At 34.8% G+C, this 13,335-nt stretch overlaps 1 protein-coding gene across 1 annotated transcript in view; it reads left to right on the forward strand.

The window, feature by feature from the left end:
• LOC150075208 (extended synaptotagmin-2-like) overlaps positions 1–13,335 on the forward strand; it is a 301,413-nt gene that overhangs the window by 80,384 nt on the left and 207,694 nt on the right. The window contains exons 8-10 of the mRNA XM_090388399.1: positions 1,083–1,159; positions 11,356–11,422; positions 12,891–12,980. Of these exons, the coding sequence (XP_090244525.1) occupies positions 1,083–1,159; positions 11,356–11,422; positions 12,891–12,980 (234 nt within the window). The remainder of the gene's footprint in view (positions 1–1,082; positions 1,160–11,355; positions 11,423–12,890; positions 12,981–13,335) is intronic.

Raw genomic sequence — 13,335 nt, forward strand, 5'->3', positions numbered from 1 at the left:
AACTTCTGTCTCTAACTCTAATATTCTACTTTATATAAAATATTTAACTTTTACTTACTGTTGTGCCTGTGTATATGGGCCTAGGTTGCAAGTCTGTTTTGTTTTCTTTTGCCTAAGCATTCATTGAGTAAAATACTCTGTGTGACACAAAACCAGTCCCAAATAAAGTGTCTGCAGATACATGCACCCATTTAATAATCACACTAAGTAGTTCAGCCAGTGTGATCATTAGATGGATGCTTGTATTTGTAGCCACATATGCATGACAAAGAACATGTTCCAAATGATAGTTGATGCTTTCATTTGGAACTTGTTCTGTTCTTGCATGTAGAGTACTACTCAATGAATACCTAGCACTCCCATTAGTCGAAAGAAAAGTTCCCATGGAAGATTTGAAGCGTAACAAAAGTTTTAGTAGTTGGAAAATACTGTACAGAGAGTTCATATATACTTTGTAAATAGCTATCAATAAATTTAAAAAATAACTTATTTAATATTGATAGTCTCTCACAGTTTTTTAGAAGACTAATGAAGTTCCCACATGATATTCTTTAGTAAACATTCTTAATGCTGCTGGTGTGTTTTTAGGCACATCTGCAACTTGGACCGTATTGCACCACCATGTATTACCTCTGTATGACTGTGTATGTGTTTGCGGGCTGATTTGCACATTGTGTGGATTGAAAAATCCAGAATAACTTGCTTGGAAAAGCCGTACTCTATGTAAGATTGTTACCTATAGCTGCAATTAAAGAGAAATTTAAAATTTCTGCAGTTGTCAGTGGAGATCAAACCTAGACCTCTCCAAATGAGTTATAGGTGGCTTCAAACAAGTGACACACCACTGTACTGTCATGGAGGACATTATTAATGCATTCTTTGCAAATAAAATTATTAGTTATGAAATCATAATATGCAATTTTAAGATTTCAGATAATTTTTTTTTTCAGCTGTGACAAATGTTAATTGCTGATATCATTTTACAGTAATGTTTGTTTTTTTACACATTGATACGTGTTTGCATTTATTTTTACATTATTTTATAGTATTGTTTAAAATAATTATTTGTAATTAAATTTTAGCCCCCTCGTATTGGAGGAATTAAAGTATATCAAGATAATGTTGCACGTGGTGAAATTATAATGGATTTGGAACTTCGGTAAGAAACCAACAGTCCAGTACTTAAATTGTATATTTTTAAATATAAATAAGAATACTTGATTCTTTGATTTTATGATGAATTACTTTTCTTTTTTGTATGTTTTTTTTTTTTTTTTTTTATCCAAACAAATTGCTCATTAATTTGTAGTAGAAATAAAGTAATACTGATTCAGTGAAAAGCTGTACAGCTGTTCAGAAAAACAGCTATTAATAGCAATTAATGACTGTACAGTAATGTGCTTGTACAAAAGTATGTATATTGCATGTTTGAATCCTAATGTTGCCACATAATGTGCAGCCCATTATTAATATAAACTGGCCACCACAATACTTTCTCCCTGAAGAACCTGGACAGTGCATAAGTTATTTTATCCCTTTACATTGATTTCTGATTTCCTTATGGCAGCCTTCTAATCCAGCTATAGTTGTAATGTTTAAATTTATCACATTTTAGCCCCTGTTTTTGTCAAGTTGATACCAACTAAATTAGCAAACTATGCAAGTATGTTTGTGTTATTGATTTTAGAATAAAAAAAAAAAAAAAAAATCTTAATTACAACATTCAAGAAGTGTCATAGATGTGGAATATGAACAGTACTTTTGTTTATTCTTCATAATAATCCAAACATCCTAAATTCATTTTCAGTTAAACTAAAAATATTGTGTTGCATGTTAGGATACATAGTAAGTTTATTATGCTAGAAATTATACATTCGAGAATAAGGAAAATTATTTGGAAATTGGTATTGCTGTGCAAATTATTCAGTTTGTGACTGAACCTTGCCTTTACCTGGGAACTCAAGCTGTTCTGTTTCAGTGCAGCATTCAGCTGCTTTCATTCTTCTTTTGATGCCGTCTCCTATTGGAGGTTGGCAATCACCACGCTGTACTTCTCTCTGTCTTGGGTGAGATGAAATACTAGCCATGGTGATTATTCTTGGAAAGCATAGTGCAGTATTTTCCCCTTGCTGTTTGCACCCCAGTACTTTTACCTCTCCTGTGTTCAGGAGAGGCATAGTCGAACCATTGGTTCGACTATGCCTGAAGTAATCTGAAATTTCATTATCATTTTTTTTTTTGCCATTTTATTTTATTCTTTTTCTTTTACTTCATTATTTTTGAATTTTTTAGTGTATGTGACATGTTTGACCATTGAGAATATCAAAATGTAAATTATTTACTCTTGTCAGTCTAACATATTCCTAATTGTATAATCAGTTAGATCATCTACAATCTTTTAGTGGAAGTGGTTAAATAAGTAGTTATAATATTGCTATTACTCCTAGTACTATCACTAATGCAATGAGAGTTTCTACAAGTAATGATGTCAACATCAAAATATATTATATACAATGGATATACAGGTCAATATGATAGTACAGATCAGTCCTGGATTACCAGCTTTCCATTCACCACTTTCCTCCACACTGTCTTATTTCCTATTAAATCTTTAGCCTCTCCCAGAATAAGACCTCTTTCTTCTACTGCTTGCTTGACACCATTGACCCATCTTCTTCTAGATGTGTCTCTGGCCAATTATCATTCATTTTTTCTTAAAATATCTGTTTAGCTAATTTGCCATGCTTTTTACATACTCATAGCAGCTTAAATTTACTTCACTTATCTTTGATTGAATATTATTACCCATTAACATTAACACAAGATTTTTTTCTTACTTCCTCATTTGTAATATGGCCTTACCTTTGCTTCCAACTATTAGTTTCATTTAGTTTTTTTAAGCTCTCATTTCCTTAATCATAATTTTTGTAAATTCCTTTATTTCTTACTGAGCTCTTATTAAACTCCATTGGTTAAAATGTGTTTAAAGCTGAGTTACAAAAGTTGATTTTGTCTTTTGGCAAATTTATCTTTTGAAAGTCTAGTTATTTATCTTTTTAAAATGCAAGATGCATTTATTAATGTGTGAAAGTAAATTTGCATTGTACTGTGCAGTGTAACAGATATGAGGAATGAACATTTCTCTGCCCACATACGAAAAAGGATATATTTGCTAACTGATGATTGTAATTCAAGATTAAAAATTGTATTGAACTGAGAATATCTCAAGCTTATATGCAGTACTGATCAATTCTAGATGAAGTGTTTTCGGTGCCTGTTCAAAAACTTTATGAAACGATCAATCTGTAATGAAGTGAAATACAATTCTGGAGTCTGACCAAAGAATAAGTATTGTTGCTGGATGATTTACAAATCTCATTTTGAGCAGTTTCTGAAAGCCCATCCTCCAAGAAGAAGGAAAATCTGATGCTAGTTTTATTTTGTATAATGAAATTGGCATTTCAATTTAGATCTTATAGCATATTTAAAGTTACTTGTTTTGGTTCCAAATTAGGTAAAGTAGCAGCTAATATATTACAGAAGTAGTATATTAACTGCTACTTTTTTACAGTAGTTAGCAGCAGTAGGAATAAATAAAACTTTGCTCTAATGCAGCAGTAGATCAAAGTTTTAGTATTTTAGTATAATTCATACAGAAAAATAAACCAAAATTAACTCTGAAAAGAGTTGATAAATTGACATGCATGTTACATGATCTGAAGCTTATAATTTGGGCTTCCTGTGGCTGCAGAAAAAACAGAAAGCAGAGTGTAAATGTGAAATTTTTCTCTTTGATTTTAACAGTGAAATTTCTTTGGATTGTAATTACAATCTGAAGAAACAATTGCAGTCTTTAGATTGTAATTATTTCCTTTTAATTATAATCCATTAAATTACAATCTTTAGATTTTAAAACAGTATTATAGCATTTAATGTTTTTAATTTCACAGTACACCACTTTTTCATAACATTTTAGGCCCTGAATGCCAAGCAATAGTGACAAGCGATTTTATCCCTGTAGTTTGTTTAGTAGTTTTTTTTAGTTTTGTTTGTAGTTTTGAGTAGTTTTGTTTCTTTTCTAGTCTGACCTTTTCTTTTGTTTACGTCAAGTGGTTCTATGCTTACAAAGTTTAAAGTAAGAAAGGAAATCCACCTTTCTTTTCTTAGTCTACATATTTATTACTAACGAACTCTACTGACTTCAACAACTGCTTGGCCACTGGTGGCATCACTCCTGCCTTCACATGACGGGCCAGTAACCCGGGGGAAAAACCAACCCTCAGGCCTAAAAGGAGTAGAAATGGAAACCAATGAATTTCCATGTTTAGCACTCAAGAGCTCTCAAGAAAGTGGCAATCATGACTTCTCTCTCTCTCGAAAAGAATGAAAGAGGGCACTGGCAAACAGGAATCATTAGCATTCCTAATAATACATTCTATGTCAACACAACCTGTGTGCTAGCTCCCTCTCCTCCTTCAACATTCAGAGATACCTTGAAAATGCCACAGGTTCACTGAAAATGGTGAAACTTCTTCAACCAGGAGATTTACTAATAGAGACCACTCATTCACGACACTCTGAACTATTCTTACTGCTCACATTCTTCAGTGGAATCCCAGTTCAAGTCACCACACATACCACACTCAGTTCTTCCAAGGAAGTGATCACTAAATGGGTTTTATTAAGTGTCTCTGAAGATGAAATAGTTTAGAAACTTAGAGATCAAAAAGTCACTCAAGCAAAAAGAATCATGGTCCTAAAAGATCAGTTTATTCCCTACCTGGAGTATAATCTTAACTTTCAGTTCTCCACACCTACCAGCTTCAGTCAAAGCAGGCTACTTAAACTGCCACGTTTGGCCATATATTCTGAACCCTCTAAAATGTTTTAAATGCTAGAAATTTGGCTATTCCCAAACACCATGCCATGGAGGTGTAATATGTCCAAACTGTGAGAAAACCCATACACAAACAGAATGCAAGGCACCAACTCCACAGTGTTCTAAATGCAAGGCAACCGTCCAGTATACTCCAAAGATTATGAACTCTGGAAGTTGGGAAAAAAAATTCTAAAATTGAAAATAGTTTCTTGCCAAGAAGCAAGAGAACAGGTAAAATTAAGTATGCCAAAATGCACTTATGCTTCTGCTACTTACAGTCACAAATTAGTAGCATGCCAGACAGAAGTGTCCATCCTTCCAGACACATTGATCTCAGACTGGGCTCGATCAGACATCTCTTGGTCCAGCAACATCTCAACCAAACATAGTAGACCAAAGTAATAATACACCATTTGCAATTCCATCCCACAGTCAAGTAGTGGAGAATTTGCAAAAATCAGATCCTGTTGAGGTGAAGCAGTCACACCTATCAAGCATGGATACAGATGATACAACCAGTCAAGAAGATTTTCTTGAAATACATGCAGATGATGATATGGAAGAAAACAGTGACTCAGGATGCTCTACTTTTCCTAGAAAAGAAAAAAATAAAACTAGACTGATATAAACAACCCAATCACAAAAAGCAGATGGACTCATCTTTTGCTTACAAAACCAAATAATGGTTTTGTAAGCAAAACCATTATTTGGTTTTGTAACATATCGTACAATGGAATTGCAGAGGTTTTCACAGCAATATTGATGATATCTATGAATTAATTCACCATTACAATCCTCCTACCATGTGCTTACAAGAAACAAATTTAACACCAAAAATCTCTGTTTCAGTCAAAAAATTATTATTTTTAGACAAGATCGATCTGACATTAACAGCCCTCATAGAGGAGTAGCCATACTTGTGGACTCACGAGCCCTCTCCAGACGCATTCCACTGCAAACAGCATTGAAAGCTGTTGCTACGCTTATAGTAATGTATCACTCTGACACTGGTCTTAATATATCTTCTGCCTAACCATCCATTGTAGCTAGTGCTTTTGAAGTTTATTGAATTTATGAACTGAAATGCAAATATATTGTAGAAAAGAAAATTATTTCTTATGTAGGGACCTTATCTCATCAGGAACCACAAGGCATTGGCATAAAAAAAAAAAAAAAAAAAAAAAAAACCATGAATGGATATAGCATAAACCTGCCAGAGGGCTGGATTTACAAACCAGTATCAGATGTGAGGTAATCAATTAGTGAAGACAAAAGAAAGCCCAAAATAACTTCAGTGATTATCCCCAGACAATGCTGTCTTAGTGAAAAATTAATCAAAATGGAACCAGTAGAACAGACAATTAATATAACAAAAATGCTATATGATTTCAGGGGGGATGTATTAGCACAGAAGTTGAAATAAAATTTGTACATTTTACTGTTTGATTTTTCAATCATGGAGATCATTCCACTCCCATTGAAGACTGAGGCTTAGTTATATTTCTTAAGGCTTGCAAGTAAAACTTCCATTCATTATATGTTAAAATGGAAAACTTGACTGTTCACATGACGGGCCAGTAACCTGGGGGAAAAACCAACCCTCAGGCCTAAAAGGAGTAGAAATGGAAACCAATGAATTTCCATGTTTAGCACTCAAGAGCTCTCAAGAAAGTGGCAATCATGACTTCTCTCTCTCTCGAAAAGAATGAAAGAAGGCACTGGCAAACAGGAATCATTAGCATTCCTAATAATACATTCTATGTCAACACAACCTGTTTCTTAAGGCTTGCAAGTAAAACTTCCATTCATTATATGTTAAAATGGAAAACTTGACTGTTCACATGACGGGCCAGTAACCTGGGGGAAAAACCAACCCTCAGGCCTAAAAGGAGTAGAAATGGAAACCAATGAATTTCCATGTTTAGCACTCAAGAGCTCTCAAGAAAGTGGCAATCATGACTTCTCTCTCTCTCGAAAAGAATGAAAGAGGGCACTGGCAAACAGGAATTTTTGATTTTTTGATTGATTTTTCAATCATGAAAAACTGTTTGATTTTTCAATCATGGAGATCATTCCACTCCCATTGAAGACTGAGGCTTAGTTATATTTCTTAAGGCTTGCAAGTAAAACTTCCATTCATTATATGTTAAAATGGAAAACTTGACTGTTCACTTGACGGGCCAGTAACCTGGGGGAAAAACCAACCCTCAGGCCTAAAAGGAGTAGAAATGGAAACCAATGAATTTCCATGTTTAGCACTCAAGAGCTCTCAAGAAAGTGGCAATCATGACTTCTCTCTAGACAAAATGCATTATTTGCAGTTCAGAATACATTCACTAATAGAGATCACTTGCCAGCTGATAAGAAGTCAGTAGCTTCAGAAAAACTGTCCTAGCAGTGTCCTAGATTTTTTACATTGTTATAGCATTGCCTGAATAGGTGAATCCTATTTAGGCAGAACCATGGATAATATTATTTGTTTCTAAGTCAAACATAACATAGCCAATACAGCCCACTCTAAGAAGGATTTTCTTCTGTCACCACGTATTCCTAATACAACTAAAACCAATCTGTGAAAAACCATGCCATTCTTGAATTATTGTTATTTCTTAGGTATTTTGTTAATTTCTGTTTTCCTAGATCAGCATTAAATTTTTATTTTTTAGGGTCCTCAAATCACTCAGGAGAGTGATTTGAGATAGTATTTTCTATCTGGTTGTGGTTATTTCCTTTGTATTTAGCACTTTCTGCCATAGTTGCTCATTCCTGCTTCTTTCCTATAGCAGTTTTACCCATTCTTACACTCTGATGTCCCCTAAGTACCATTTGAAGAAATAAAACCTTTCAGCAAGTGTTTTTTTTTTTATTGTTGTTGTCCAGGCTTAGTGTATGGCATTTGCATAGGTAAAGATAAACTGCAGCCATTATCAACCCACTGCAGGATGGAAGACTCCTCAATAATTCATGCTGAGGGAAATGGACCATAATCTGCCACGCTGGTCCAGTGCAGGTTGTCAGATCGACCATATTTAGCAGTCAGGGGCTTGAACCCCAGTCTACTCAAAGAGCATGTGCTACTGCACTCCCGCTCCTGGGCACTCGGCTATGGAGGCATTTGCATACTTCATTCAGTCATAATTGTTCACAATTTTTATTGTGGCATCAAAATTGGCTGACTGGCAGTATAATTTGGTATATGTGCCTTTATCTCTCTCTCTCTCTCTCTCTCTCTCTCTCTCTCTCTCTCTCACACACACAAAATGACTGTTCTTATAGTTACAGATCCATTTCTGATTAATTTTTATTAAGAGGGTGCAGTCTGAGAGTAATTATCAGTGAGGTTCTTCCAAGCTTCTTTATATTCAGTCTTCACTGTGAAACTACGATACTTTGTTTGATAGCAATTTGCATAGCATAAGACCACAATCTTTCAGCTCAAATCTTTAGCAGTTTCAAAAATTAATGGAATACTATAGGGTTTTTTTTTTTTAAGACAGTGCCCTGTAGTTCCTGATGAGATAAAGCTCCGGCAGATTGAATTTATGCCCTCTCAGGTGATTATTCTGAGCAAGAGGAAGAATCCTGTCAGTATTGAGCTTGCTCAAACCATTCAAGGCTTTATTCACCTCAATCAGATCACCTCACAGGTGTCTAGTCTCCAGACACTGCAATTTGCAAAACTTAAGCCTTTTTTTGTAAGAGCAACCCTTTGTTCCATTCACTAATCTTGTTGCCCTTCTCTGTACTCGTTCCAAAAGCTTTACATCCTTCTTAAAATGAGGCTGCCAGACCTGTATATAGTACTCAAGGTGTGGCCTGACCATTGCTTTATACAAGGGGATAATCACCTCCTTATCCCTGCTAGAAAAATTCCTGTATATCATTGACAAGACACCATGAGCTACTTTTACAAACTGTCTGCACTGCTCAGAAAACTTCATATCTGCCTGCACAATTACCCCCCAGGTCCTTTTCATTCTCTACCACTGTCAGAGTAGTACCACAGAGTTGATACATTACTCTGTGGTTACTGTTTCCCATATGTAGTACTTTACATTTGTCAAGTTAAACTTCATTTGCCACCTCTCAGCCCATCTGCTCAATTTTTCTAGATCTTGTTGCAGCAGCGTACTGTCAGTAGTGTCCATAACAACCCTGCCAACTTTTGTATCATCTGCAAAATTGGACATTAAGCTGATATACCATCATCAATATCATTTATAAATACAGAAAACAATGGACCCAACACTGAACCCTGAGGGACTCCACTAATAACATTAGTCCACGATGAGCAGTGTCTATTGATTACCACTCTGTGTTCTCTCCCTCAACCATCCCTTTATCCATAGCAGCAATTTGCCTCCAGTGCCACAATGCTCCAATTTCTTCAGCAGTCTTCCATGTGCAACAGTATCAAAAGCCTTTCTAATATCCAAATATATAATATCAAAGTTATTTCCTGCATCCATTTCCTTTGTGACCACATCATAGTATCCAATCAGATTGGTCAGGGAAGACTTCCCCTAAACAAACCCATGCTGTGTCCAAGCTAGAACTGAAGTCTTGTCTAGATGATCCTGTAATGCTTCTTTAACCAGTGCCTCCATTAATTTCCCTGGAACAGAAGTTCAACTAACAGGTCTGTAATTACCTGTGTCTCCCTTTGAGCCTCCTTTGTGGATTGGGGTCACATTTGCACATGTCCAGTCCATGGGTACCTCCCCCGAGTCCAGGGAAGCTCTTATAATTATGGCTAAAGGTTTGCTTACTTCCTTTGCTGCCTCCTTTAATATAACTGGATAGATCCCATCCACTCTGGGTGCCTTTTTTATGTTTATCTTCAACAATTTCTCCTCCACTTTCCTCTCAGTTATTACAAAATCATCTAGCTCACTTCCAGAATTTACTTCACCTCTGGCATTCCCCTTCCTGAATAACTCCTCATGTGTGAATGTAGATGCAAAATACTCATTTAGTTTGTTAGCCACCTGAGCAGGATCATCAACAGTTGAACCATCAATATCTAGTGGGCCAATCTGATTCATCCCTTTTCTTTTAGAGTTTACATAGGTAAAGAACTCTTTTTTTTTTTTTTTTTTGTTTTTATTTGCATCCTTTGCCAAGGATTTCCCATAATCTGCCTTTGCCTGCCTAATCTCCTTTGTGACTTGGTTACAGACCAGCTTATATCTATTATATGCTTCCATGTCACCCATTAATTTATATGTATCCCATGCATTTTTTTTTCTCTGCCATATGTCTCATTAGTTCATCTGACATCCATTTAGGCCTAAACCTTGAACAATATTTCTTAGTTGGTATGTAAAGCCTAGTAGCTTCCAAGATAAATTCATTCTTTGAATGCTTCCCATTTTGAATTTGCTGTTGGTAACATCATCAGTTGGTCCCACCGTATAGAATTTAAATACTGTCTCAGACCACCGTAGTCGCCTTTTTGAAAGCAAAAACACTTCCCTTTACCCCTGATGGTAAAGTGAATCAGTGTGCTGAAGTGGGATTTACTCAAAGTAAACTTTGAGTAAATCCCACTTCAGCACACTGTGATCACTGCCACCTAGTGGTTCCTTTATCTCCAGATTCTTAATGCATGAAGAATCACTACTGATAATCAGATCAAGAGTATTACTTCCTCTAGTTGCCTCCCGAACATGCTGATATAGAAAACAATCATCCAATAAATCCACAAAAGCCTTGCTAGCGTGTGAGTGACCAATCCACAAATTCCAGTCAATATCTGGGAAATTAAAATCCCCCATTATAAGACTCTCTGAAGCTCTATTTCCCTGTACAGTTTCTTATTATACTCATCAGAGTCATTAGGCCTATAGCACACTCCTACTCTCAATTTTGATCTCCCAATGCTTATGTCACACCAAACTGACTCGACACTGCACTGTCCAGCGATGTCGACTGGCTTCACTTTCTTGGAATTTATGCGTTTCTTAACTAATAGCATAACCCCTCCTCCCCTCCTATCTTGTCTATCCTGCCTGTACACATTGTACTCCCCAAATTCCAGTTTTGCATTCCTTATATCTGTGTGAAACCACGTCTCTGATATCCCAACAATATCTGCCTTTGATGTTTTGAGCAGTACCTCAAATTTATTTACCCAACTCCTAGCATTAGTGTACATGCAAGAATACATGCACCTGTTCCTATTCTTAGCTACCCTATCACAACCCATGTGTTTACTTGTACCAAAATGACTCCCAGCAGTCTCAGAAATACCCTGCATCTTGTTTTCTTCTAATAGCGACTTCTAATTATTCATATAACAGTGCTTATTATAGTAATAAACAATTTTATGGTCTATATAATTATTAAAAATTATTTTTAATTGTTAATTATTAAATATATATATATATGCACAGACCATACAAATATATTGATACAAATAAATTCAATAATTAATGTGTATAATAATCATAATATATGAAATCTTTATTTTTCAGATATTTTGGGGATTGCTATTTCCAAATTTCAGTTACAAAATTTAAAGCTGGAATCAAAGATCTGCAGGTGAATATAAATAGAAGAGATAAGTTTATATTACGTCCTCTGAGCAATTGAGATATTGCTATGATTAGAAAGTTTAACTTTTTGTTAGTGTGAATATTGCTTTGTTTGTGTAATTGTATGATATATTTTGTTTGTCATCAGTTTCTACCATTAAAAAATGTATTTGGAGGTTATTTTTTGTTTAAGGGGAGTGGTTCTTCATTTTGTAGGTGCAAATATATCAGTGATATGAGAGGCAGCTCAATTTTTCTGTTATTATTATTATTTTTAATTATTAGACTAAGAGGATCTGGTTTTAGGGATGAATGGTACTCCTGTTACAGCTTTTAAAGTTACAAGTAATCACTATTTGCAAGATTCCTTGTTTTATGCTGATTTCTTCAAAAAATGTTTTTACTCCTTTTTAACAAGAAATAGATATTTACAGTGTGTGTGGCTAGAAAGTTCTAGGAATGTCTTATAAGTATATGAAAATTGAACTTACATTTTATTTACTTTAATTTCTTTCAAAGTAGTTCTTTTGGGTAACTACTTTAAAGGAAACAGAATTTATTCAATTCTGCTACATTTAGAAGTATTTTTTGGGACACTCACAGATGTTGATTATTACCCTCTATGTTGGACATCCTCTAAAGAGCCAGAATGTCTCTTTCAGCTACATTTTGATACTTAGAAAAGTTAAATTGGGGGGGGGGGGAAGAGTTTGGAAACGATGTTTTATCTGAAGGGTCAGTTTTTATGTTGGAATTAATTGCTTCATTAATAATGCAGTATGAGCTGACATGTTGCCTTGATGCAGCATCCACTTGTACAACTACAACTGTACATTTTCTATAACACTGTTTCCCCTCAAATGTTTCAAACTTGAAGGTAAAATGTCTGATTGGTAGTTTGTCCTTTGGGAACAAAATTCTGAATGGATAATACTTTTTTATCAAAAAAAAAAAAAAACTGAGTGGAGTCTTGAATTTTGGATTTTCTCATCCTTGCCTTTTTTCAGTTTTGGAAATCTCTCTCTCTTCCACTGTTTGGTCTGCCTTTTCATTTTGGGATTATACAGAAATATCAGTTTGATAACAAATGTCTTTGCTGTTTGGAGGACCCCCATTCCATCCAGTGACAATAACAAGCTTCAGCTGATGTCCGCTTCAGTACTAACGTTATTTGTGAGTCGATGTAAAATTTGAATTAATAAATTCAGAACAAGTTATTTGGAATTTATTTATCAGAATGTTATATTGTTCTTTTTAATCTGCCAGGGTAGCATACATGAACTGAGTACTGTACTTAAAAGAATATACAGCTATACATTTTGTGTTTTTAGCTATTTAAATAGATTCTAATTGCAGATAATGTAAATGTGAAATTCCACTTTTGGGGTGGTTCATTACATGTGATTTTAAAATATTTAAAAATATTAACTATATTTACTTCTGTCATCAGTTTTAATATTCTCATGATTTTTCAGGTTCATGGGACATTAAGAGCAATCCTCAAGCCATTAGTGAAGCAGCTACCTTTAGTTGGAGGTGTTAGTGTTTTTTTTATTAATCCGCCTGTAAGTATCTATTTCCATACATGAATAAGACACACGTTCTCTCTCTCTCTCTCTCTCTCTCTCTCTCTCTCTCTATATATATATATATATATATATATATATATATATATATATATATACACACACACACACACAGTGGAACGTCTCTATTACGAACTTCTATTTAATGAATTTCTCTATATTACGAATTTTTTCGCAAAACATTGCACCTTGAAATGAAATTACATGGAAAACTAACCCCATATAGCGAAGTGTTAGTCTCTCTATAATGAATTTTTAAAAAAATTAGTAAAACATTTTTGAAGATTTTCAAAAATTTACTGCTAAACAGCTGCTCAAATGTAAGACCTCCTTC

Source organism: Mastigoproctus giganteus, chromosome 14 (assembly GCF_048544385.1).
Source record: "Mastigoproctus giganteus isolate SK-2022 chromosome 14, ASM4854438v1, whole genome shotgun sequence".
Taxonomy (NCBI): domain Eukaryota; kingdom Metazoa; phylum Arthropoda; class Arachnida; order Uropygi; family Thelyphonidae; genus Mastigoproctus; species Mastigoproctus giganteus.